This window comes from Crotalus tigris, unplaced genomic scaffold (genome assembly GCF_016545835.1).
Source record: "Crotalus tigris isolate CLP2741 ecotype Arizona unplaced genomic scaffold, ASM1654583v1 scf7180000018510.657491, whole genome shotgun sequence".
In the NCBI taxonomy this organism is placed as follows: domain Eukaryota; kingdom Metazoa; phylum Chordata; class Lepidosauria; order Squamata; family Viperidae; genus Crotalus; species Crotalus tigris.
Genome location: NW_024097046.1, coordinates 514,065 through 540,964, shown reverse-complemented (window position 1 = coordinate 540,964; position 26,900 = coordinate 514,065). Strand labels below are relative to the sequence as shown.

At 38.1% G+C, this 26,900-nt stretch overlaps 2 protein-coding genes across 3 annotated transcripts in view; one reads left to right on the top strand and one right to left on the bottom strand.

Annotated features, from left to right (window-relative positions):
- LHFPL6 (LHFPL tetraspan subfamily member 6) overlaps positions 1 to 8,632 on the bottom strand; it is a 51,552-nt gene extending 42,920 nt beyond the window's left edge. The window contains exon 1 of the mRNA XM_039353314.1: positions 8,380 to 8,632. The gene's annotated coding sequence lies outside the window, so the exon portion shown is untranslated. The remainder of the gene's footprint in view (positions 1 to 8,379) is intronic.
- Positions 4,668 to 26,900, top strand: part of COG6 (component of oligomeric golgi complex 6) — a 35,214-nt gene continuing 12,981 nt past the window's right edge. The window contains exons 1-14 of one of the 2 annotated variants that reach the window (XM_039353306.1): positions 4,668 to 5,034; positions 10,163 to 10,306; positions 12,132 to 12,203; positions 12,657 to 12,715; positions 14,745 to 14,856; positions 16,495 to 16,577; positions 16,769 to 16,839; positions 18,685 to 18,778; positions 22,528 to 22,656; positions 22,745 to 22,836; positions 23,087 to 23,151; positions 23,462 to 23,553; positions 24,824 to 24,941; positions 25,753 to 25,884. In XM_039353306.1, the coding sequence (XP_039209240.1) occupies positions 4,861 to 5,034; positions 10,163 to 10,306; positions 12,132 to 12,203; positions 12,657 to 12,715; positions 14,745 to 14,856; positions 16,495 to 16,577; positions 16,769 to 16,839; positions 18,685 to 18,778; positions 22,528 to 22,656; positions 22,745 to 22,836; positions 23,087 to 23,151; positions 23,462 to 23,553; positions 24,824 to 24,941; positions 25,753 to 25,884 (1,437 nt within the window). In that variant the 5' untranslated portion in view covers positions 4,668 to 4,860. Of the gene's footprint in view, positions 5,035 to 5,057; positions 5,284 to 10,162; positions 10,307 to 12,131; positions 12,204 to 12,656; positions 12,716 to 14,744; positions 14,857 to 16,494; positions 16,578 to 16,768; positions 16,840 to 18,684; positions 18,779 to 22,527; positions 22,657 to 22,744; positions 22,837 to 23,086; positions 23,152 to 23,461; positions 23,554 to 24,823; positions 24,942 to 25,752; positions 25,885 to 26,900 lie in introns of those variants that run through there. The other variant, XM_039353307.1, reaches the window with a different exon arrangement.

Sequence of the window (26,900 nt, the reverse complement as noted above, 5' to 3'; positions counted from 1 at the left end):
ATCATTAAAACCCTCCTTTTTTATGACCCTATAATCTCTTAATTCAGGGTAGAGTCAGGGTGACTGGATGAAGCTGAGCGTTTACTGGCCGGATGCCCTTCCTGATGCCACACGGAGTTTGCAGCAGATATTTTTTCTTTGAGCCCTAGGAAAGAAGTATCTGCCGCTACCTAGGATTTAACTCTCAACCTATTCATTAAACCTATTTATTATTTTTATTATTATGTAATTATTGTTCACATGATTATTAATCATATACACAATAATTTTTCCCTTCTATTGAATTAAAATTACAATTTGATAATAACTTTTGATGCTCTCTGAAGGCTGCCATCAAGACTTTTAGGAACTGTGTATAGTCCTGGGACCTCAAGTTGGTCATCTTCAGTTCTTACTCTTCAGGTGATTAACTCCTTCCAATGATCTCTGAAAAAAGAATGTGATGGTAATGCCAATATTTGAAGTGCATAGAAAATGGCAAAATGTGATGCAGTATTTCCCAGGAACTCTGAGAAATCAGGTTGAATGTGAATGCGTACATCTGAAGAATTATTCTACATTCCAAATATAAATCCCAATCCTATAATTAGACTGCGCAGGGAGGAAGGAAAGAGGCTAAGTAGATGGCAGATGGAGCACTTGAAACAAAACCTTTTGAAGACTATACTTTACTAGCACATCAGGTATTATCTACCAGACAGCTGTACAGGCCCCAGTGAAATTTCATGGAGTTGGGGAAATTCACAGTTGAGGGCTAGACCATGGTTAGCCTCCTCTCTCATGATGCTAAAACAGTTGGTAATTTTATTTTGCCTTGTGCCATAGCTGTCTCTGAGCTCAGACAGAATTTGGCAGGGGACCTTAATTCAGTGAAAATGATGTTACTGTAAGCTCAGAAGACAGTTGTTGGGTATAATTTCAGGGATCTGCTTCACTCTGTCTTTCTTCATCTAGTACCTTTTGAATATTGGTATCTAAATAAACTGAAGAAAGATATCTCTCAGGTTTTATTCTTTGAATCAATCTTATCAAAAAGCCAGAAGACTTTTTTGTATGGGCTGATCCTCAATTTATTAATCATATCATGCATCATTATGTCCAAGCAACATTTCAGAATTTCAAGAGTCTTGCTTCAGCTAAAAAGAAAGATGCAGCTGGGTAGCATCAGCACAATGGTGAGACCCATTTCCACAAGTCTAGACCAGGATTTTTCAAATGGTCGTCTACAGAATCCTGGGACACTATAAGAACTTGCTGGGGGTTCCATGAGAGACTAGAGATTAAAAAAAAGTTATCTCCAACACAATAAATTTCTGTCACTAGAACTATGCTTTTTGATCATGGATTCCAGGTTTTTTTTTTAAACTAGAGTTTCCATACCCTGAAGACATTAAAAAACATCTGATCTAGACCACTTCCTCTAGTCTAGCCAATTCATGTCATGCTACTATGGTGGACACAGCCAGCCATGAAACACCATTTATCAGAAGATGAACATGTGATCTAGTTTAGTAGCCTGCTAAAACCCTTGATATTCTCCATCAGAATATGTGTCCTTTTACTGTGTTTCCAGATCGTTGGGACAAGCCTGAGTCATAATGAGGTACATGTAGAGTAGATAGTGAAAAAGGCTTGTCCTGTGATTTAAAAATGAAATTCATTCAATAGATTGGCTTTTATATGTACTAGATACCATCTAGAATGTTTTATAAAAGATTGACAAATGATTATTTGTATTGGTATTGCAAGAAATTTGAGGACCCTTTAATCATATGTTAAGGCCATATTTTTTGTTACACCCTTTTTGGAGTAATGGTACACATTACATTGACAGAATTATTGAGAACACTCTAGTTTTTAAAGATGCCTACATTGTACTGATTTATCCACCAATTACTTAGAATTCAACATGTTCAGAACAAAGGAGAGTTTTCATGTTTTAACAATAACAAAAAATATAATCCTTAAATGAGAAGATACTATAATTCCAGGTATGAAGGACTGGACTTCAGAGATGTATGATTTAGCAGTGTTTGAGAAAATTATATATTTAGTTAATCAGGAAATGTCACATTATCTTTTCCTTTGGGAAACATTTTTGAATATTCATGGTCAATATTAAAAAAACAATGTTTCTTTTTAAAGATTTGCAAAATCAGGTGAACTTGGGATATAGTTTTTGTGCGAGTTTCAAATTTATTATTAAAGTTTTTCTTTTGTATACGATAATTTTATTTTATGTATGTCTGAAAATGAACCATTAAAGTATTTGGGTTGAGAAAAAGCCTATCAGCTATTGAGGAGAAAGTCCACAAGCACATCACTATCATGTACAGTATTCTATCTTCTGCTGAGATGAAAACAGGACAATCAAAGCCCCCCAAAATCCTATGGATCATCAGTCCACTGCTAAGCACCAATCCTGCTGGAAGTGTTTTAGGGAGAATACAGTCAAGTAGGCTTGTTCCATTGCAAACCTAGAAAAAAAATGTTTCCCAAGTGTCCCACTGACCAAATGTTCCAGAAGCAAATTCGGGTTGATACTATTGAATGCAGCTGAGAAGTCTCTCAGATCCCACAGTATGTATCTCTTTAGTTCCCAATTATTTATCTGCCCATATTTTTAATTTATAAGATTTCTGTTGCATTGTATCTCCGGCTCTTGTCAGGCAACTAGTTTTCTGCATGATAAAATTCACAATGTTGGAGAATCAAATAAGTCATCTCCTACTGTAAACGTCAAGAGTTTTGGATAGCATCCTTAATACCAAAAAATGTTAAAAATGTAAAAAGTATTTACAGAATGACGTTGTTTCCTTTATCTCAGGTTAGTGCTTTATTAAATGATTGCCCGAAATCGACACCTTGGGGTGACTAAGAATGAGTTCAGTCAGCATCAGAGTTCACACAAATTCCTGAGCATGTATGTAAGACGCTGCAAAAATTGTGAAAAGTGACTTAAAGATTAAATTAAAGTAGGCAATTTTTTCTCCATTAATTCATACGTTTACAATTTTGAGAGCATGTTGTGGACTCCTACAAAATGGTGGCTATGATGGGCATTGCCCCCACCTATTATAAAGTGAAGGTATCTCTTCTAAACTCCAACAGTGTATTCTAAATAATCTCAGTTTATCTCCCCACCCCACTCCCATGGCATACTCATAAATAAAGCACTCTGCTCTAGTCAACAGTTTAAAAGAAAACACCTTTCCAAAAATGCCTGGAGGTTATGCAAATAAGCAGAGGTTCTGGTAGGTATCCTTGACCAAATGTGCCTGAGGCTAGAAGAGTATACTGAACAGATTTAATAAAATATGCCCAATAAACAACTCAGGATTTATATGATTTGAACTGTGCTTTTGACCCAAATCAATTTGATGGCCTTAGGCAAAACTTTCCTTTCCCCAAGCAATATGGCAGCGCAGCATAATTTTAAAAAATACTTTAAAAATGTTATAGAAATATATATAGTTTAGTATTATCATAATTTTTCCACATTTCAAATAATCTATGCATTTCCAATTAACCAAAATAGCATTGTTTTTGTATAAGAGACTGGGTTTTAGTTTTCTAAAACCAGTGTTTATTTATTTATTCCTTCTTCTGAGCAACTTTTGTCCCAGTTGTACAATTTGTATAACTGAACTTAGTTTTGCAATTTTGGAGACTGTTTATCTTCATCAAATAATATAATCTTCTCACAAACATGGCTCATAACCTACCATAGATAAGATAGATATAGCTCATTTTTCTCCATCTCCCACAAAGTTTTTGGCGTTGAGAAGTCATGTATCTTCTTTGAGTAAAAAGATCCTGAGAACTTGAAAAATTGTGGCTGGCCCAAAAAAGGCATTGCAAAAATATAGATCCCATTATAAGTCACTAAGTCACTTCAGAATTAAGTCTTATGACAAATTATTGCTATAAAATTGCTTGCCAGAGCACAGCAAGTGGCAGCACCTGGCCAGCTTTAGTTAAGTAGAAAAAAAAAGCTACTAATAAAGGGGAACATTTGTAGCTCAGGGTTGACATAAGGGGTCCTTGGTGCTCTCTGAGCTTGCTTGTTTTCCTGCAGATGTTTCATTACCCAAACTAGGTAACAACCTCAGTGCACTGATATGATGTCACCTAGTTTGGGTAATGAAACGTCTGCAAAAAACGACAACCAAGTTCAGAGTACCAAGGACACCTCAGAAGAAGAAGAAAAAAAAGCTAAACACCATTTGGTCTACATCTACACGGGAAATTACCAGGAAATCCCAAAGCTATACACTGGGGAACGAAAAAGCATCCCAGAAAATTATGACAAACGGCAAGAAAATTACATGCGGCCATTGAATCACCGGGAATTCCGATCAACTCGGAATGTTGTCAACTAGAAGCCACATTTGTCAGTTGTGTCACACATTTCTGTCTTAAGAGTTAATTGCTTTATGCATGTAATCTAATTACCAAATTTTGAAGAAGACAACAGCGAGAAAATCATACAAAGAAGGAAAACCTGAGTCCAGTCTTACCAAAAATTAAAGCTAAATATCTCCTGCATGCAAGACCCCTATTAATGTAATGATTCATTATTGCGATTAAAGTTAGAAGCGTGTATTGCGCTTTAATTATTGCAATCGCGAAAAAGCAAAGCTCCCTCCGACTCCTACGAGGCGCCTCATCGGAATCTGGCGGTCTTGCAGAAACAAAAGGATTTCAGATCCGAGGGAGGGTTTCGCGCTCGGGGAAAACGAAAACAGGCGGAACTACAGTTCTCGGGAAGAGGAGAGAAGGGAATCTATACGCCGACGCACCTTGTCCGGGTCCCGGCGCTGTGTTTGCCACCACGGCAATTTCGGGACAGGGAAGAAAATGGCGGCAATATCCGAAGAACACCTGCCGCAGCGCCCATTTACGGCTGGGGCTGCTACTTCGGCTACCCAGACGACGGGGAGTTTATCTCAGGGGCCGTCCGGCGGAGCCGGGGCGAACCCGCTGTCACGCAAGCTCCGCAAAGTGCTAGATACGCGGTTGGAGGCGGACAAAGTAAGTCAAGTTGATTCGTCGCCTCCCTCTTCTCCTTCTTCTTCCACTTTTCTGCAAAATAGCGTCTAGTCATGTCTGAGGCCGGTTCTGCCTCGGCTAGACTAGAAGACAAGAGGACAGAAAACAGCACCCAGCCGGCTATATTGAACTTCTATCATCCCCAGCTGCAGGGCATGATGGGTGCTGTAACTGAACACACTGGAAAGGGCAAGTTGAAGAAGGATTCCCTATGATTCATCCCGGATGAAGGTAGAAATGTTAAGATTTTCATTCCAAAAACCATGATGGATTCCCCCCCCCCAACCCTGTAATTTGACACCCGGAAATTCCTACCTAAATGCCCTGTATCCAGTTTCTGAAAGGACTAGATGTGAGAATTGGATCAGAGTGATTTAAAATTTGTGACTTTGTTCATGGCATAGTTGCAGTTTAAATACAGCATCGTGTGATGGGAAAGTGAAATGTGCAGGTGAGGAACCTGCTGTTCTTAAAAAACATGTTCTGTTGGATTGTATCTATAATGACATATTCACAGGATGTGTAGTTAAAATTTGATGTTGCATTTATAGTGCTTTACTCAGGACCACTGTGCAATATATTAATAAGTCAAATGCAATATGCAGAATTAGTAGTCATATGATAATATATGAGATGGTCAGATTGTTATTGTAAAGTAATCCTGAGGTTCTTGCTTATTGAAAATTTGGGCAGTCTGTCCCCCAGATTGATATTTACCTTCCCTAGAACATTTCCTCTCAGATTACATTGCAAAATTTGTTACTAAAATGCTGAAATATGGATGCTTCCTGAGTTGGGTGAGGAAGGACTGAAGAAGCTAAATCTATATGTTATGTTTCTAGAAGGTTTGACACACTTTTAAAAAGTTTAGATCATCCTACAAAATAGAAATTTCCATCTCACTTCTTCACGTAACTGCCACATCAGCTGTAGCCTGAAGAATGATTTTTTAAAAAAATCAATAAATGTGGTTGTTTGGTCTAGTAGTTAAGGTACCAGGCTAGAAACCTGGAGACTATGAGTTCTAGCCCTGCTTTAGCCATGAAAGTCATCTGGGTGATCTTGGACCAGTCACTCTCTTTCAGCCCAAGTCACCTTGTGGGGAAAATAGGGAGGAGTATTATACAGGTAGTCCTTAACTTACAACAGTTCATTTAGTGACCATTCGAAGTTACAACAACACTGAAAAAAGTGATGATAGTTTTTCAACTTAAACTATTGCAACATCCCCACAGTCACGTGATCAAAATTCAGACACTTGGCAACTAATTCATATTTATGATGGTTGCCATATCCTAGGGTCATGTGATCACCTTTTGTGATGTTCTGACAAGCAAAGCCAATGGGGAAGCCAAATTCACTTAACAACCATGTTACTAGCTTAACAGCTGCAGTGATTCACTTAACTGTGGCAAGAAAAGTCATAAAATGGGGCAAAATTCACTTAACAAATATCTCATGTAGCAACAGAATTTTTGAGCTCAATTATCATAAATTGAGGACTAGGTGTATATGTTTGCCACCTTGAGTTGTTTATAAAAAATAATAAAGGTAGAATATGAATTAAATAAAATTGCCCACAAAACTCTAACCCAGGGGTGTCAAACTCAATTTCATTGAGGGCCGCATCAGCATTGCGGTTGTCCTCAGGGGGCCAGGTGGGTGTGGATGGAGTGGGTGTGGCCTACTGGATGGGTGTGGCCAGCTCTACATCGTTTGCATTAAGAGTGCCTGTGGGGGCCTGGGCAGGAGTGGGATAGATCTAAGGGTCTCTGGCAGAAGGGGGTAGGACCAGGGCATGGTCCACTGGAGGAGCCTCACTGTTTCTCTCAGGCCATGCCGGGGGGGGGGGGGGGCTTATGGAGCTAAGACTGAATGCGTTTCAGCATAGATAGCCACCATAAAATTGTACATTGGCTCCCGGCTGGCCTAGGCCAGGGCCAAGGTAGAGGGGGCCGTTCCCTCGCTGTTTCCAGGATGGCTTCGCGGGCCACATGAAACCACTTTGCGGGCCGCATCTGGCCCCCGGGCCTTGTGTTTGACATGTCTGTTCTAACCTATTTCTTGGGGTCATATTTTATATTGTGAGGACACTGAAGCATTAGATCCATGGTGTTTATAATGTAATGTTCTGGCAAAATTTGTTTGTGGGCTTGTATCACATTGGATATCACAGAATCACTGTTACATATTGCTCTCCAAAAATAATTGCAAATAGATGGATATGAATTAAGTCTATCCTCCACTCACAGCTCTTCTGTGTGACATGTGTACAGTATAACAAAAATGGACCATCTGTTTCATGGTGTTGTTTTGATAAATCCAAGGCACAAATCCTTAACAGATCCTAATGTTTTTATATATAAATTCTGTGGTGCTGTAAAGTTTATGTTAACGGTTGTTATAAAATCCTCTATGTTTTGAGTAGCAAAATTATGGATCTAAGGCACGGGTGTCAAACTCGATCTCATCATGTGACATATCGTGATATAGTGCCACTTTTTTTGCCTTTGCACAGCTGGGATGGGCATGGCCTGTGCGTGATGCATCCGGTCACCAGTTTGACACCCCTGATTTAAGGCATGCATTATGGATTGGGGGGAGGAGTCAACATAGATACTCATAGTTTATAACCACAGTTTGTGGCAACAGATTATAGTGAGAAAAGTTCCCTGGGTCTACTATAGAGCCAAAACCACACATTTAGGGCATAAATCTCATAATATGTACCCCTAGGCCAGTGATAGTGAACCTTTTAGAGACCGAGTACCCAAACTGCAAGCCAAAACCCACTTACGCATTGTCGGGTACAGGGTAGGTGTGGCCCATTGGGTGGGCATGGCCCATTGGGTGGATGTGGCTGCGGTGGTAACGGCAGACTGGGTGGAACTAAAAAGTTCAATCAATCAATTCCAACTTTGCAAGATCTTTTTTTTCCCGCGAGAAGTTGAAATTGACTGATTGATTGAACCTTTTGGGGGGGGGGAACACGGCACTGGAGACCAAAAGCGAAAAGGTTTTATAAAACCCAGCTGAAGGTCTAGGACTGGGGCGACGGCACGTGTGCCCACAGAGAGGGCTCTGAGTGCCACCTCTGGTACCCGTGCCATAGGTTCACCACCACTGCCCTAGGCTTTAAAATTCCATTCTTTGTTTACAGTTCTTATTAAACATATTATAGAATAATAGATTTTTTTTCTTAATACTGACCAAAAAAAACCCACCCTCAAATTTATTTCAACATCTGCTGATTAATGCAAAAATATAAAGAAGAAAAATCTTTAGATATTCTTAAATATATACAGATACTTTACAAAGGAAACTCACCTCTCTACAAACAGGTGGCATTATCAGCCTTGAATTTGCTTCATAAAAGATGTACAAAAAGCTGTATTTTGTGAGGCATGGGTTCTCACAATTGGTATGCACAGTCACAAAAATATTTCCAACTGCTGGTCTATTTCATGCTCACAGACTTATTGATGCTGCTGTGCTACCAGAATTAGGTGTGAAGCATACACCCAGTATTTATAGCAACAGATAACAAATCCATTATTTAATCATAACTCACATGTGTGAGTACAAACTGCATTGTGAAATCACAGATCTTGTGATGTACATGGTTTCTTAGCAAGGGAGATATATATGGTGGCGCAGCAGTTAGAGTGCAGTACTGCAGGCCACTTTAGCTGACTGTGTTCAGCAGGTCAGCGGTTCAAATCTCACCGGCTCAAGGTTGACTCACCTTCCATCCTTCCGGGGTAGGTAAATGAGGACCCAGATTGTTGGGGGCAATGTAAATATATATATATATATACATTGCTTACTGGTGTACACCGCTTAGAGAGTGCTTGCACTTAAAGCGGTATATAAGTCTCATAAATAAATAAATAAATAAATAAATACGAGAGAGCAGGTTTTAAGTTATGAAACTGCCTTCTTATCAGATTTTTAGCATAGTAACAGAATAATAGAGTTGGAAGGGATCTTGGAGATCTTCTAGTCCAACTCCCTGCTCAGGCAGGAATCCCATTTCAAACAAATGGCTGTCCAATCCCTTCTTAAGAACCTCCAATGATGGAGCACCCACAATTCTGGAGGCAAGTTATTCCGCTGGTTAATTGTTGCTAACTGTCAGGAAATGTCTCCTTAGTTCTAGATTGCTTCTCTCCTTGATCAGCTTCTATCCATTGCTTCTTGTCTTGCCCTCAGGACAATTCTGTGTGTACTCTTTGTGTGCTTCTAAGTCAGTGGTTCTCAACCTGTGGGTCGGGACCCCATTTGGGGTCGAATGACCATTTCACGGGGGTCGCCAAACAACGCAGTCCGCCATTTTTTTCCCCTTTGCCTTAGCTGTGCTACTCCCTTTTATTCTATTGGCTTTTGAAAGCCAATAGAATAGACTCTCTTGAATAGAGTCTAATTCTATTGGCTTTCAAAAGCCAATAGGAATTGTCCAGGCTGTCTCTGCCCTGCTGAGCCCGCCAAAAGTCCCATTCTGCAAACAGTGCTGCACCAGTTGAGTAGTCCTCGACTTACGACCGGTTGGATAGTCCTCAACTTACGACCGGTTGGGGGTCGCGGCATTAAAAAGGTTGAGAACCACTGTTCTAAGTGCTTCTTTTGAAGTAGAAAGGAATGGGGGCTGTTGACTGCCACTTGAGCAGCACTAAAGCTTTTCTTTACAACAAAGTTTCCCCTGTATAATCCATGGAACCAGAAGGCCTGCAGATATTGCCTCAGTGCTTACCATAGATTTCTGTCATACCTGATTTTTTTGTGTGTGTGACTGGTTAGAGCCATGTTTTAAATGGCCAAAAATTGCTACCATGGCAAATATAATGCCTACAACGTGCTCTGTTAATTAAGATGTGTTCACAAGCCAAACTATTTTAATACTAATACTGTACACTATGCTGCACTACACTATACGAGTCTATGGTTAGAAGTGATTGAATATGGGATAACGTATGCATTTTATATTTATATTAAATATGTCACATCATTTAACATGAACACGTGCAGTGATTGAAAACCTAGAACTAGGTATCTTTTAGGGTACTTTTTATGCCTGAATTGTCAACATTGTCTTTATTACATATTTTTGTAGGAAATGTTAGAAGCGCTCAAGACTCTTTCAGACTTTTTTGTGGAAAACAGCTTGCGCACTAGAAGAAATCTGCGTGGGGATATTGAGCATCGTAGTTTAGCTATCAATGAAGAATTTGTCTACATTTTCAAACAAGTGAAAGAGGTATAGAAAAAATGAAAAAAATGAATCGTTCTCCAGATAAACTCAACTGGTAGCTGCTGTGGTACTGCAGGTTGTTATACAATCTACTGTTTTTCTTATGCATAATTTAATATTTTCTTCAAGTTTTTTTTATTGTCTGTTTAGAAAATACGGTTTAATGAAACAATGTGTACATTATTTGACAAATTTATTCATATAATCAAATTAAAAGGTATAAGATGAAATTATGTTTGAGCAGGAGCTCTCTTTTCTCTAATAGAAAACCCATCTGTTTTTCTCTTCCCGTAATTTCTCCCACTTGTCCTGGAGGTTTCCCCAGTTTCTGGAGCAAGTTTCAAGGGCTTTAGATGGCAAGGGACACTTTTCAATTCTGCTGATAGAAGTAATCTTGAATTTGTTGAGAGAAATAGTTAATGCTCCAAAAATAGTATTAAGTTGAATCCAAAATACTAATGGCTCTTATTATTTATTGATTTAAACAAATGTATTAATTATATTTTTTCTAAAACCTTGTTTTAAGATATAAAAGAAAAATTTCTCTCTGTAACTAATCCCAGTATATGTTATTTGAACAGATAGTAGGGAAGATAAAGCAGCCAGGATCTTTGGTCTTACTATCTGGGAAATAAGAGGCTGATGGCTGCCACACATCTGGAATGTATCAGGTTAGGGAAATCTGGCTTCAGATTAACTACGGCACTAGCCTAAACTTTTAGGCTGGATAGCTCATAGCCCAACACTTACAACTCATACGCTGACATACAAAAATCCAAATAAAGAGGACACCAGGAGAATAAATTAGGGAGAGAGTTGTACTAATAATTCATATTCTAAAATGGAAGAAATGTGCCAGTGAAATAGAAAATTGCTAGTATGATCCCGCACATTCATGGATGGAGAGAATGAAAATGGTTAGAGAGAATAAAAAAAAGTAGAGAGTAAGGAAGGGACAGGCTGATAGAGTTCTGAAATCTAAAGAGCACCAGAAAAATATTTAGTATCATTCTTCTTTCATTGGACAGTTTTATTTTGTTCAGCTTCCATTAACATTATTACAATATCCACAAAAAGCTGCATTTTCAAAGATTTTTGAAGCCTGCAGTGTTCTTATTTCAAGCTACAAAGTCTGTATAAGATAGAAAAACATTTCTACAGTTATATATTGAATATCCAGGGGTTGTTGCAGCAACATGGGAATCCAAAAGTCATACTTCATGGGAAAAAATTAAGCAAACTCCTGATTGCTTATTATTGTTTCTTATTAATGTACAGTAGAACTGTAGGAAATGTGCTGGTTGAAAAAAACTGTCAAAATAATTTGAGGAGATGGGTTCAGGAAAAAGTATGCAAAATCCAAATATAATATTGGCCCATCCCACTCATTCTGGCAGAAGGGACCCCATCAGCCAAGGAATTTTGGCTGGAGGAGTCCAGGAGAAGAGGCTTTTTTTGCCACGACCCCTGCCCTTGGAACATCTTGCCACTTGAGGTGAGATCTGGCCCTACCTTTCTGGCCTTCAGGAAGAGCCTTAAAACCTGGCCATGCCGGTTGGCATGAGGCTCTGATGCAGAAGCTGTAGGCGGTTGGTGCAGTGACAAAGAAGGCCTCGTTGCTGCTCTGTTCAAAACCCATGGTCTTTGAGTCTGTATTTAATCTTTAGTTATTTTAATCTGTTTTTTACATTCATATTTTTTACATCTTTATATTTTATTATATTGCAAGCTGCCTAGAGTCACCTCAAATGGGTGAAATGGGCGGTATATAAATTTAATAAATAAATATTTTAGGCCACCTGTTATAATGTCTATTTCCATGCAATTTCAGGAGCTTGAAAACATAAATGAAGATGTGCAGTTCATGAGCAATTGCTGCCAGGATATGACTAATCACTTGAAGGTATTGTGCATGTGATGGGGAAAGTGCACATTTTTTTCCTCTGGAAATGTTACTTACAAGCAATACGACACCACACAGCATTTTTTTATGGCACTGTAAAGGTTGTTCACGAACAGAGGTGTTGAAAGACTTGCATGAAAAGAAATATTGATGAATTTTTTGAAGCAGATCTATAATGTATCTGGGTCTGTCCCACAATAGTCCTCTCTTTAGCCTGGCAATATTGAATTTGTTCCCAGTTCAAATGTTAAGAAAGCAATATACGTGCAATAATTGTTTTTTTAAAAAATGCTCAGCCTGTGTCCCAGTCAGTGAGACAAAACAGGAAATTTTAGATTCTTTAATTTGCTCTTCTATTCATTCTTACCATATTTAAGTAATATATAGTATATTTAAGAGTAAAACTATGTCCTTAATAGCAACTCATTTTAATTATCCATATATGTCTTCCAGGCCACTAAGGAGCAAACTCAGGATTTAATTGTCAAAACGACAAAGCTTCAAGCAGAGAGGTAAACATTTTCCCCTTAAGATAAATGAGAATTGTTTTTGTCATTCACTTTTATTCTGAATAATAATCTTAGAGCTACTTTACTTTGCTTTATTAGGTGCAGCTTTCTCTATTCCTAGAGAAATAATTTCCACTGTATGTTTTGGTAAGAAGTTAGTCCATCCTGAAAATCTTCTAGCTCTGTTTTTATATCTGATATTTAGATAACAGGTTTAAAAATGGATGTCACATGAGAAGGAAATAAAAGGAACAGATTGGTTTCAAAATTTTATTTACTAACTGCATTTCAAAATTTCACAGAAGATGAACCTGTGGGACAGAATAGAGAAAAATCAATAAAATACAAGGACGTCAAATTCTAAAATCTAAAACTGGCATTAATATAAGCCAGCAATTATTCAGTTATACAGTATAAAATATGATTTCTAGCAGTGTTATTGTATATAGAAAGAATAAAAATAATTTAATATTCAATGGAAAGGCCACAATGCAAGTTTCAAGTAGGCTTTTCTGGGAGGGGAATTTGATTCTACTCTGCTATAGAATATATATAAATTGTGCTTTATTGGATTTTTTAAATCTGAAAATAATGGACAAAGTATGTTCTGATACAAAATCCTCCATTTATTGGGCTTGACCCTTCCAATAACATGGCTTTTGCACTTTTAAGTACAAATACATGTGGTAAATGCTTGTTGTGAGTGGTTCAAAAATTGTGATTTTTTTTTTATGAAACCAGTAATTAGATATAAATTGAGGCTGGTTGAACAATCACAGTCTGTCAAGTATTTCCAGACATTTAGTTTATTAATCAGCTGCTTTCTCCTGCTTGTTCATTGATTCCTTCCTTGTTCATGTGTGCCGTTTTAAGAGACATCTATGTATATTCTGAATTGCTGTATACCATTTTTAAGTGGATAAAATGTCCGTATTCTAGATGTCTATGTCTCTTTTAACAAATGGTAACATTAAAAGTGTTTTTTTTTTTAACTTATTTCATCTTAAAAAACACTTTCGAAAACAGAAGCCATCATTTGACATCAGATCCTGATGATTTGAACTCCGCTTCTGAACCCTTGGAAGAGTTGCTCTTCCGAGCACAGAGGAGAGGTGACAGGCTCTCATGGGATGCAAAAATGGAGCTCGGTTCCGGATGAATTTAAATCCTGTTTCTGCACCCCTTGGGAGAAATTCCCTTCCGTGCACAAAGGAGAGATGACATCCTTCTGCGGATTGCAGAACTCAGGCTCACATTCTGATGAGTTCTGTATCTGTACCCCACTGAAGGAAAGTTCCCTCCCATAAACAATAAAGGCAGCATGATAGGTAGAGCTGCAAAAGTAAGCAGCACAGTGTGCCTTGGGGCGGGGGAGGCCCGGTGAGGCCTGGCACAGGCCACATAAAAGTATCTCTTCCCCCCCAGAAGCTAAAAAATCAGAAGCCGGGCCTACCCTCCCCCCCTCCCCAAGGCAGTGCATGCTTCTTATTTGGGACTTACGCTTAACAACCTAAGGATCATTTAACAACTGCAGATGGGACTGCTGGATTTGAAGTCACTGAGTGAAGCAGCCACACAGGCAGTTAAGGGAGATGACACAAACTACTTGTGTCATCTCGCTTAACAACCACTTGGCTCAACAACCAAGATTCTGGGTTCAGTTTTGGTTTCAAGTCAAAGACTACCCGTATAACCTCCTATTCTCCCTTATGTCCATCTCCTTTTTCTTCCTCTGTTCCGAAGAAGAAAGTGCACTGTCTAAGATAGGGGTAGGCAACCTTGGCTCTTTTATGACTCGTGGACTTCAGCTCCCAGAATTCTTGAGCCAGCCTTGCTGAGGGGAAAGGGAGAGGTTTCCAAGCTGAGCCATGCTGGCTCAGGAATTCTGGGAGCTGAAGTCCACGAGTCATAAAAGAGCCAAGGTTGCCTACCCCTGGTCTAAGACTGTCCTGCTTGAACGGCTGCCACCTCTTAAGCCTATGCGAAATAAATTATAATGGTCATGAACTGAATCCATTTTTTTTTATTGCAGCCAAAGGTTAGAATTAAAAGCACAAATAGCAGATGCCTTCATAGCAGAATTCCAACTTTCTCCAGAGGAGATGAACGTCCTTCGAAGCACCAGAGATCGGCCAGTTACTGAAGTAAGCACTCTAAAATACATACGGTGACCTCCTTTGGAATATTGAATAAAAAGACTTCCTTTTCTGATCACCATTTTCTCTTTGGATAATATGAATAATTGTGCTACTTGCAGTAAAACTTTCCATAGCAGACATATAAGGGCGGATTTTTTTTTTTTTAAATCTATCCTTTGCAAAGATTCTGGCTAGAAGAGCCTACATAAAAGAATCTTCTGTAATCCAGAGATGGGAGTAGTTAGGAGACAAAGAAATGTTCATAACATGAGAACTGATTATAATCATTTGTGAACAGGAGGGCCATGACTGATATTCGCAATGTCCAGTGTGGAAGTGGTGAAAATAGCTTGATACTATATAATACTGTTTAGTTGTATCCTTGGAAATCATTGTTTAGATTGTAATTGCCTACTGTGTAATTGCCCACCTGGGTGATATTGTTACATGTTTCTTCTCTTTCCTGTTGCTAGTCCATTGTATCTAATAAAATAATCAGCTTCAAACAGAGGCTGTTATCAAAACAAAGGGAAACAGCAATAAAATGCTATTGAGATGCTTAATCTTTAGTCACAGCAGCAAATGATACGGCACAAAACAAGTGTGCTGTACAGCAGTTTTTATTTTACACTACAAAACTCTGGCTCCGTATAGCCTATTTGGAATACAACACTGAATAAGTTTGGAATGGGTGGAGTCAGTTTACTTTGGTTTCTAAATTGTATGTTTTTGAATGATAATTCTGAATTCACAGTCATCCAATATACAATGAGATGGTGTCTTCCTTGTAGTCCCTCATGTTTGAAGAGCTTGTTTCCAAAAGGAGCAAAACCAATGAAGACCTAATGGCATTTGCCACTCATGAGCAGATTACACTTACAGAACTTGTATAGACAATTATAATGAAATATGGGACTCTCTCATACAGAATATATATATATATTTAAAAATAATCATATAAATATATTAGAAACATTTACGGTACATACTTGAATATTTGCATTAGACAAAAATGGATAGAATTGTAACTATTATTATATTGACATACCAATGTAACAATTTTTTCTTATATTTCTTTTGCTTTTTTGTTAAGGTTTATTTTTCTTTATTTTCTTCCCTTAGACAATATATATATATATTGCCATCACTATGTTAAAAAAGGGAGCAAAACCAATATATTTTTATCACCATCTAAAGCAGGCATGTCAAACTCGCGACGTTGCGCAACGTATCGGAACTTTTTCACCATTGCCAGCAATGGGGTGGGCACGGCTCCAGTATGATGAAACCGGCCCGTGGGCCGGCAGTTTGATACCCCTGATCTAAAGTAACATACATTAAACACAGTTCACATCCTCTGTGTATGAAGCTGCTTCTCTCTATGCTAGAAATGTACAAAATGTTTCAAGTTTAAACCCATTTTAATTTGTAATATCCTATTTTGAGTTTTAAATGCCATACTGCAAGCATGAAACAGCAGTTCCCAAATGTCCAGCCAGCTGGGGATGAATTCTGAAAGTTATAGTTCCAATATAAGTACCAGGTGTGCTCTGGTATGATTATTTGACTGTACAATAGCTATGTAAACAAAGTTAGTTTGAATAAAATATCACAGCTTTTAATTTTGCCCTTTTTTTATTAAAGGATTTTTTTAAAGTATTGAGGCGAATAAAGCAAATTCACAATGATGTCAAGATTCTTCTGCGCACCAGTCAACAAAGATCAGGGTGAGTTTACACTGTATAAAACAACTGGAACCATCAACTAAGTAAAACCTCATAAATTGAGTTGTTAACATATTGAGGTTTATATTGGAAAATAAAAACGTGAAGACAAATGTAAACCCATATGGGCTTAGATGTTTTTGCTTCTTTTACTCACTTTTTTGGTAAAGACTTTAAACATGTTAAACCTGCAGTTTGGAGATTATGGAACAGATGGCCCTCCTCCAGGAGACGTCTTACGAACAGCTGTATCGTTGGGCACAAGGTATCATAATTATTTTATTTTTTTCATTTAAATATTCTTTCTTGTAGATCAGCGGCTCCCAACCTTTTCTATATCCCACTCCTCTAAAATGCTTCTGATATATTCTCGCACCCCTTACAAAAGTTCAAAATAACTGCAACGAATTATGCATATACACTATAATTTTGAAAACCCAAGTTTTCGCACCTTCTGGAAAATTATCTTACACCCCCTCAGGGGGTACAAGCACCCCTGGTTGGGAACCCCTGTTGTAGATGGAGATAGGTGGCTTTTAGAAGTCTGAATAGCATGAGTAAAGGTATGCTCAATTACAGCAATCTCAATAGTACATTTTCTTCAAAATGGATAAGATTACTTGTTAAGGCAGTTTCTGGCAAATCAGTTCATACTTGCTCCAAGTATATGCTGAATCTGAATTCTATTTAGGAATCTCGGAAGCTACTTTTCTGTACTTAATAATCTACCTAGGTTTCAGAATTAATCAAAGTTTAGAAGCATATATTGTGTAACTTAAAAAAGATAGCAATAGCATTTAAACATGTACTGCTTCATAGTGCTTTAGAGCAGTGGTTCTTAACCTTTTTGAACGAATCGCCCCCTTGAGCCAATGAGGAAGTTGTCATCGCCCCCCTCCCCCAACATAACCTCTCAATCACAACATGGGAAATAATTCTTCAATTTATGCAAACAGTTTTTTTGTTTTCTTTAAAATTGTTCATCAGGACATATCGATGCAAATAATTTATTTCCAGTCTTTTCCCCATATCTCCCATATTCTGGCTAGTGGCGCGCCACTGTATGGGTAGAGGCTGCTGCACAGCATGCATGAAGATAACAATGCGTATTTATATATGTACGGCATTCTGTACTGAAGCTAGCTGGAGGAACATTTGAAAACACAATTCGATCCACTAATAACGAGCGATCTGATGTTTTTGTACGACAAATATACAGCCATTCACTGTACGAAAAAGTCTCAAAAATGTCCCCAAAACTTCTCGCTCCATCGCCCCCATATCGCCCCCTTTTCATTCCATCGCCCCCCTGAAAAATGAAATCGCCCCCGGGGGGGGCAATATCGCCCAGGTTAAGAACCACTGCTTTAGAGCACTCTCTGGGCAGTTTACAATGTTAACATATTGCCCCCAACAATCTGGGTCCTCATTTTACTGACTTCAGAAGGACGGGAGACTGAGTCAAGATTGAGCCAGACAGGATCGAACTCCTGGCAGTTGGCAGAGTTAGCCTGCAATCCTGCATTCTAATCACTGTGTCAGGAGGGCTTATTTAAAGAAGATAACATTTTGATATGCAGGAATGATTTTCTTGTTTTTAAATAACAGTAGAATTTAAAGCTGCTTTATTAGTCATGTAGTTTTTACTTTTCTGCTGTCAGTCATATAGTTCTCTCATCCTTTTCCGCTTGAAGACAATTTGCACATGTTCTTCCCCTCTGTCTTCTAGACATGAACAATCACCACCATTGTCTTTCCCTAAAAGTCTGATTTTGTTGCCTGGTTTTAGACAGAAAATGTCTGCATCCCCGCCTTGCTTGTTTTATATAGCCATGGTGTTTTCCACAGCTACTTTGTGGCTGTCGCTATATTTCCCATAATAAGTACCTACGTGAAGGGTAGACAGCTACTCCTAAATATACAGAGGGCTTCTGCCAGAGTGGCAAAGTAGAGTTGTATCTAACCAGACTTCACCAGGGCAGCTGAATTCAGACGTTGGCGTCTATAAAAATGCAATTTTTTTCTCTAGGGTTCAATGTCAATGAAATGAGGAGAGAAATGTTGTCAAATCCTTAGTAATATTGACATGAGACTGTTGACTTGTTTACAGGTGAATGCAGGGCTTTAACACAAGAAACCTGTGATGTTTCTCCAGTTCTAGCTCAGGGAATGGAAGCTTTGCAAGACAGGCCTGTTCTGTACAAGTAAGTTTGTGCTATAGTTAAGCACACAGTGGAAAAAACTAATATAGTGGGATGTATGTGTTTGTTATAAAGTTTGTCTCAATTCTAAGTGACCATTTCAGATAGAATTTCTCCAAAATAAGACACAAGGGCTACCTATCAAGAATGAAAACTTGGCAGCTACATGCCTTATTGTTTTCCTCTTGTCATTAGAGTAAGGGAGAGGAGATGAATCTGTCTGTCTGTCTGTCTGTCTGAAAAGGGTATGATCTTTTGGCACAGGTTAGCTTTTTAAAAAAGTAATTTTGATTGAATTTTTTTAAACAAAAATAAAAGATAATAAAAAAATTAAATTAAAAGAAAAAAGATAGAGAAAAGAAAAAATAGAAAATACATAAAAAAAATAGAAAGATATTTAAATAAGTGATTTCTAAGCTTTAGAACTGTTGCAAACAAAATTCCTCCCCTTTGAAATTACATTGCATACTGTAGATCGCTTCTTCCCATCTCCAGCCCTTTTCCGTTGGCAAATCCAAGTCATTAACTCAGTCATTAATCCATTTTCAGCAGAAAGTCCATGAAAAGTTTCCCATATTCTATAAAAATACTTAACCTGGTTACACAAGTTAATTTTGAATTTATTTTTCTTAGGCGGTATTCTGATATTATCAATCCTTAATGATATTAAGTGGTCATAGGACCTGATCGCTATCTCTAGAAGAAGATAGAGACAGAGATCAAGTCCTATGACCTCTTAATATCAAGTTAAGAATTGATAATATCAGAATGTTCTTTACACCAGTGTTTCTCAACCTTGACCATTTTAAGGCATGTGGACTTCAACTCCCAGAATTCCACAGCCAGCAACGCTGGCTGTGGAATTCTGGGAGTTGAAGTCCACATGCCTTAAAATGGTCAAGGTTGAGAAACACTGCTTTAGACCATAATAATGCTCTCTTTACAGTTTTCACCAAGTTGATCTTTAAGTACCCCTGGTCTCAAACAAGATTCTGTATTTCCTAAATCCAGTAATAGTCCATTGCCTATTTTTCAGCTCTTGACTTGATCTTTCTATTCTCTTGCCATTCTTGCTGCTTTGTTTTCCAAAATTTCCACCTTGAATTTAATTTGTTTCACCTCTCTACTCAGTTGTCCTGCCGATTCTTCGGAATTATTTTTCATTTCTTCTTTCAGATCGCTTTTAAATGATACAGTTATTGATACTATTATTGTAGCTGTAACTTTGTGTCCCAGTTCCTCAAAAATCCTTTGGAATGTCTCATGTGTAATACCTTGTTCTTTCATCTCTGTAAGTTTCACTATTTTTCTACTAGGAGCCATTCCAATTGAGAAAGGGGAAATAGAAATAAAGTCGTTTTATTTTTTCTTTTCTCCCTCTTTCTCCAGATCATTAAATCTTAGTCCTATTCAATGTTCCATAGTTCCATAGTCAGATGGGCTTTAGCAACTTTCCTTATCTTTTGTTTTGCAAAGCTAACCTATTCAAATAAAACTCTTTCCCAGAGAAATACATATTCGTTGTTCAAGTGTTTCAAAAATACTTTGGTCAATAATTCCAGATTTAACTCTCCCCTTAGTTTTAAACTTTCTTAAGTTTAAACTCTTGGCAAGCTTTCATTTTTAATTATTTTTTATTTTATTAAAGTAATTATTTTAATTATTTTTAAGTGCTTTAAATTGCTTCTTTGCTCTTATCTTTAATCCACGATAAAGGAACATTCACCTAGTGGTTTGATTACTCTGCTACTCCAAAGATACTTTAAACTTAAAAAGACAATTGTCTTCCAAATGTGTTTAAGAAAATTGTGGAGGGTGCAAATCCATGTTTTTATGTAGGCGGACCTGTGGCTGTCTGTCCCACGATGCCTCCTGGCAATCAAACTCCTGGGATGCCTGTGGGCTTCTTTGTGAGGAGCAGCCTTTTGGGACACAAATGAGCAGTCTCCTGGATTTAATGCCAGGCTACTGGTATTTGCCATAACATTGTCTCCACTGTTCATAGGGCCACGTCAATCTGCCATTTCCTCTCCCCACCACACTCTGGAAGCTGGGATAAATAAGATTTTTTTTATCTGTGGATCACATACCAAAGGTGACATTCCCAAAAATAGAAATGGAAGAAGAAAAAAGTGTAAAAGTCAAGAATAATTAATTTAATTTGTATTAAAATCCAACTCATTAATTAACAATCAAATACAGTTAATATTACTTCCCTAGTTATTTCATTCAGTTCCTCTTTGTAACATTACTTTTTGCATTAGTGATAATTTTTAGGGGTCTTTAGGGGTCACAACGAAGGCATTCGCAGAAGTGGCCCAGAAGTCTAATGATGTGCTTTGCATTGCTTATTATTTAGATATTACGAGTAATACAATTGATCCCAAGGGAAATCATCAAAACAATTAAAAAATGAAAGTTAGAATATTTTGGATATGTGATGCGACACCCAGAAAAATATGGCATACTCCGTTTAATCCTCCAGGGAAAGATTGAAGGCAAAGGAGGTCCAGGCAGAAGAAGAACATCATGGCTTCAAAATCTAAGGGATTGGTTTGGACAAAACTCAGCAGCACTTTTTCGTGCGGCTGCTAATAAAAATAGGATCGCCAACATGATCGCCAGCGTCCGATAACGGATATGGCACAAGAAGAAGAAGAGAAGAATATAGATATATTTCAGATTTACCACAAGGTGGCAATATTGTAATGTCTACCATGTCCAGGGCAGCAGCTACCTTATCTTGATACAGTGTACCTCACTAAAATGCATAACTCACTGAACATGATATGTATATTCCTTAGGCAACTTAGAAATGAAGGTGAATTTCCCTCAAATATATTCCTTTACTTTTGTGCCCAGTTGTCATTTCTTCCTGTGAAAATCTTCACTTTTAATACTGGAAAGGGATCTTGGCATTTGGGATTCCAAAGGATTCCAAAGTGATAACAAGTGCCTCACCAAAACTACAGTCACTTCTCCTTTGGCTCTCCTCATTCATTTGGCAAGAACAATAAAGCATCAGGCAATATTCACATACAACATACAGTGCAGTCATTCAAAATGATTATGCTATTTTTAAAAACTTAGAATTTTGATATTGAATCAAAGTATAGACAGGGTTTCCCCCCCCCCCCATAGATGCTTTCTGCAGAATTATAATTACAATTGGAATTATGGAATTGATATGGAATTAAAAGTGGAATTGTGTTGTTTATTAATATAAATATTAATATAAAACAAAAGTCCTTTCTCTTTTTATAGCATACTTTCTTTTAAATGTTTCTTCTAGAATTGTCCTGACTATTGCTAGAACAAACAACAGTTACAACTTGTTCCAGTGAGCTTATTATCCACTGCTTGAAAGCAAGTAAACAAATCATTTTACTTGTTTTCAGGCAGTTTGATAGTGACCTGAATGCCTATGTTTTTTAGTTTGTGTAATTTATGTAATTTCCCGTCTTATATTGAATCCTAATGAAAATGATAGTTCGAACAAAATAAATCATTTGTTTTCTTATGTTGTAAAACATAAGCCTCTGTTTGCATGCTGAAGTAGGACAACAAAGTTTTCACATGATGATTTGGTGGCCATTAAAAATATGTTGGTGTTGGGCATCGGCTGGTAAATTATTTAGGAAATTGAATTTTATGCATAATCTTACATTTCCATTCATCAAGGTACTTTGATCACTAAGGAGGGCAACTAAAATGTCCACAACTTGTAAGTGCATACTTTTTCCCCATTGTAGATATACCCTTGATGAATTTGGAACAGCCAGAAGAAGTGCTATGGTCCGGGGCTTTATAGATGCTCTTACTAGAGGACGTCCAGGAGGAACACCTCGGCCTATTGAAATGCATTCCCATGATCCTTTGAGGTACGTTACTTGTGGCAATGCATATTTATAGCATTAACTACTACGAATAGGAAGATTTATTTTTAATAGAGTATTTTTTTGGCTTTAGATATATGGGAGACATGTTGGCTTGGCTGCATCAAGCTACTGCTTCTGAAAAAGAGCACCTGGAGGCTCTTTTGAAACACATAACCACAGAAGGTATTGTACAAAGCTAAGAACTCTGGGTTTGGGATTTTCTGAGCCAAGATTCCAAGGAGGGGGATTTCATCTGGGAGTTTTCTGTCCTATAGATTACATATGGGGTGAAGCCAAGTGCTGCAGGAGAATGGAATTTTAGCCATTTTAGGAGAAGCACTGTTTTGGGGGAAAAGACAGTGGCTGAATTTCTTCTGTCTAAACGACAGGAACTAACATTCCTATTTTTAATATACATTGTTTCTATTTTCAGGAGTGGAAGAAAATATGCAAGAAATAGTTGGACACATCACAGAAGGTGTTTGCCGGCCACTCAAGGTGAAATGTTTGGTTTTATGAAAGCCCTTGGTATTAAAACTGGAAAAACTGAAAAAGTAGTTTACAAATAGTAACATATATAGCATAAGTACTTGCATACAAGGGAACCTTGTGGATTGCTTATTTCCCAAGGAGATTGCATTTCTCGTTATTATATGAAACAAAATTGAACCATGAATGGCTAGTATTTAAAATATATCCCTGCAGAGGTTGCTAGCCTAAAAAAGGAGTAATCTTAAAATCGTATAGTATTATTTTTTCGAAGATGAAGTGTGCATTTGAACAGTGTGTTCTTAAAATGTTTCCTCAGGTTCGAATTGAACAGGTGATCTTAGCTGAACCCGGAGCAGTCCTTTTGTATAAAATTTCCAATCTTCTCAAATTCTATCATCACACCATTAGGTAAGTAAACTTTAAAAAAAGACTGTTTTGAGAAGAACTGGTTGTGTTCAAGAGTTACATTGTAGCATAATATAGTGTCACTGTACTGCTTTGCAATATAATACCTGGCATTGAGAAAAGATATTCATTTGTTACATGGCTTGATGCCATCAGCACTTAGCAGCTGTTTCTGATCAGGTTGAAACAGCCAACTGTGACAATATTAAACTTTATGGAACCTCACTGGATAATTCCCATTAGTTACTGTTCACTGTTCCATACACTTCCATCTCTCATTGAACTGGAGGTAGGAATATGTGATTTGGGAAGAGGTAGCTGCTCCGTGGCCTTCTAGGAGAGGTCCCTAAGAGGAGGGCAGTGAGCCTCAATTGATACCTTTAGCAAACGGTATAAAATGTATTCCTGTATTATTGAACAAAGCAGACTTTTAGGAAGGAGTTTTAGAGATATGCTTGACTTAGTGGCTAAGGCACCAGGTGAGAAACTAGGAGACCGTGAGTTCAAGTCCTGCCTTAGGCATGAAAGCCAGCTGAGTGACTTTGGACCAGTCTCTCTCTCTCTCTCTCTCTCTCTCTCTCTCTCTCTCTCTCTCTCTCTCTCTCTCTCTCTCTCTCTCTCTGTCTCTGTCTCTGTCTCTGTCTCATCCTATTATATAAGGCTTGGGTGACAAGCCAGTTGGTTAATTCCTATCACAAACAGTGGGTCAGCACTTGAAACAGCGGATCAAGATTCAGAGGAAAAAAAGAAACAAACCACTTTGAGGAAAATACGAAGGAAAAAAAATTGGTCTGCCTTTTGGTACAGCTCTGAAATTCCACCCTGATTATATCCCGCTTTTCTGTTTCTGAGGAGAAAAGGAACTTTGTTTTTTACCTAATGAATTTCTGAGGGGGGTGGTCATTTGTCTCAGTGTCCTTTAAATCTGTTCAGTTGTCAGCAGATTTGCTTTACTTTGGAATGGAGAGGGTGCTGCTTATTGTGTTTTATTCCCCCTACAACTTTCTCCCAGCTTCAGTCATGGTCTTGCTTCATGATGAGATAGTAGTTTTCCCAGGGTGAACTTCCTTCTGGCTCTTGAGAAACATAGAAAGGAAGGACTTAGGGGAAAGACAATTTTTCTTTATAGCAAGGCATGACATTTTTAAAATATAAATTCCCTTTTGTTTTAAAGCCTCCTTCTAAGTGGAATAGTTACACCTGTTAATCCCTGAATCCGATAAATTCTCTTTATTTCCTCTCTCACATGCATACTTTTTATTTTCAATTTCAGTAATATTATAGGAAACAGTGCAGCCATGCTGTTAACTACGATAGAAGAGATGCATCTTTTGAGCAGAAAGATATTCTTCAATAGTTTGAATCTCCATGCGAGTAAACTGCTGGATAAGGTCTGTTTGAAAAACAGTTTACCTACATACTCTCCTGCTAAATATATAGGGCTACAAAAGGCTGACGTCAGGGCTGCATTTCTCTTTCTCAGTCAGCAACAGATCCTTTGCACAATGGGAAGCCTGACCTGTGCTTTGCCAGGAAGTGATCTCCAAACTCATTTATTTTGCATTACATACCTCTGTTTCTTGTGTCAATCAGCATGCTTGTCAGTCACAAATCTTATCTATCCTGTTCTCCAATTCGTTTCTACACTGTAGTCGCCGCTTTTACAGAGGTGGCACCCAGAGGACAAGCAGCTTGGGGGGGTGGGCTGTTTGAAGGCATGACAGAACCTGATTGACTGACATTGGCAACATGGCTTCCTTTTTTCCATTTTTTTTTTCTTTCAAGGAAGGTGGGAATGGAAGGATTGTTGCTTATATATTAAAAGTTGTAATTTCATTTCCCCAGTGTGGAGCCTTCTAGATTTCATATTTGCTTAAAGATTTCATATTAGCTTGTCTAGGTGATGCCACATTCTTTAGATTGGAGTAGATTACAGAAATTGTAAACAGACAAGTATATGTAACCATTTTCAGGTTGTATTACCCCATTATCTTCCCAAACTGAAAGGCTATATTAGCTGGAAATTATTAAGAGTTGAAGGCCAAATCTTTTAAAGGACACCAGATTGGAGAACATTGTTCTAATAATCCATATACTGTATATTTATTCGTGGCGTTTTTGATTACTACTCTATTCCTCTGTGTACCGAGGCTTCAGTATAAACACATCTTCTGAGCTCAGAAATTCTGGCTTCTTTTGTAGGTTGAACTGCCACCTGCAGATCTTGGTCCAAGTCCTGCACTGAATCAAACACTTGCTCTGCTGCGTGAAGTACTGGCATCCCACGACTCTTGTGTTATTCCTTTGGATACTCGTCAAACAGACTTTGGACAAGTAAATTAATTTCATTGTAGACTATGTGTATGAATGTAATCCTGCTAATTGCCAGCGGTTTTACTGAGGATGTGGAAAAGATGGCGGTGTTTGCTTCCGTATTTCAAATTTTATATTTTACTTTTCTCTCCGCCTCTCTGGCTACAAAAGCAGGATACTCCGATACTCTGGAATTCTTTCTCCGTTCTCTAAACTCAGGAAGAGAGCTGTCAGCCTCTTCTCTCTTGTAACCCAGAAGATCAGGCTCCATTCCATCTCTTAGTAGAATAATACACGCATTTGTTGGCGGATGCTAACTTCTCTGAGCTCATTTTTAAAGCTAAATTACAGAGTCTCCAGAAGAAATAGTGTACTTAACCTTTCTCTAGCAATAGCCTTTCTTCCAATTGGTTGAAGTACATTTTGTAGGTTTGGTTTAGCGCTGTCATTTTCTAAAAATTAAGTTGTGTAAATTGGGATCCAGGTAGTCCTTGACATACGACCAGTCCCTTAGCGACTGTTCAGAGTTACAACAGATCCTCCCCCAAAGGTACTTAAAACCCAGTTCCAAAATTCCGACCGACCTCCCCTCAGTCATGTGACCACATTTTGAGTGCTTGACCACTGGCCTACATGTATAGGTCTTTGCAGCATCCCGCTGTCAACAGCACTGTGATTTATTAGGTTTTTGCCCAAAATTGGCATTTCTATTTTTTGGCCAAAAACACCCCATAGCAAACAATAGGTCTGCTTAACAACCTCAGTATTCGCTCAATGACCACAGATTCACTTAATGACTATGGTGGTTTGTTTAACACCTCAAAAAAAAAAAAGGTCTGGTTTAACGAAGAGAAGGACAAGGGGGGACGTGATAGCAGTGTTCCAGTATTTCAGGAGCTGCCACAAAGAAGAGGGAGTCAAGCTATTCTCCAAAGCGCCTGAAGGCAGGACAAGAAGCAACGGATGGAAATTAATCAAGGAGAGAAGCAGCCTAGAACTAAGGAGAAACTTCCTGACAGTTAGAACAATTAACCAGT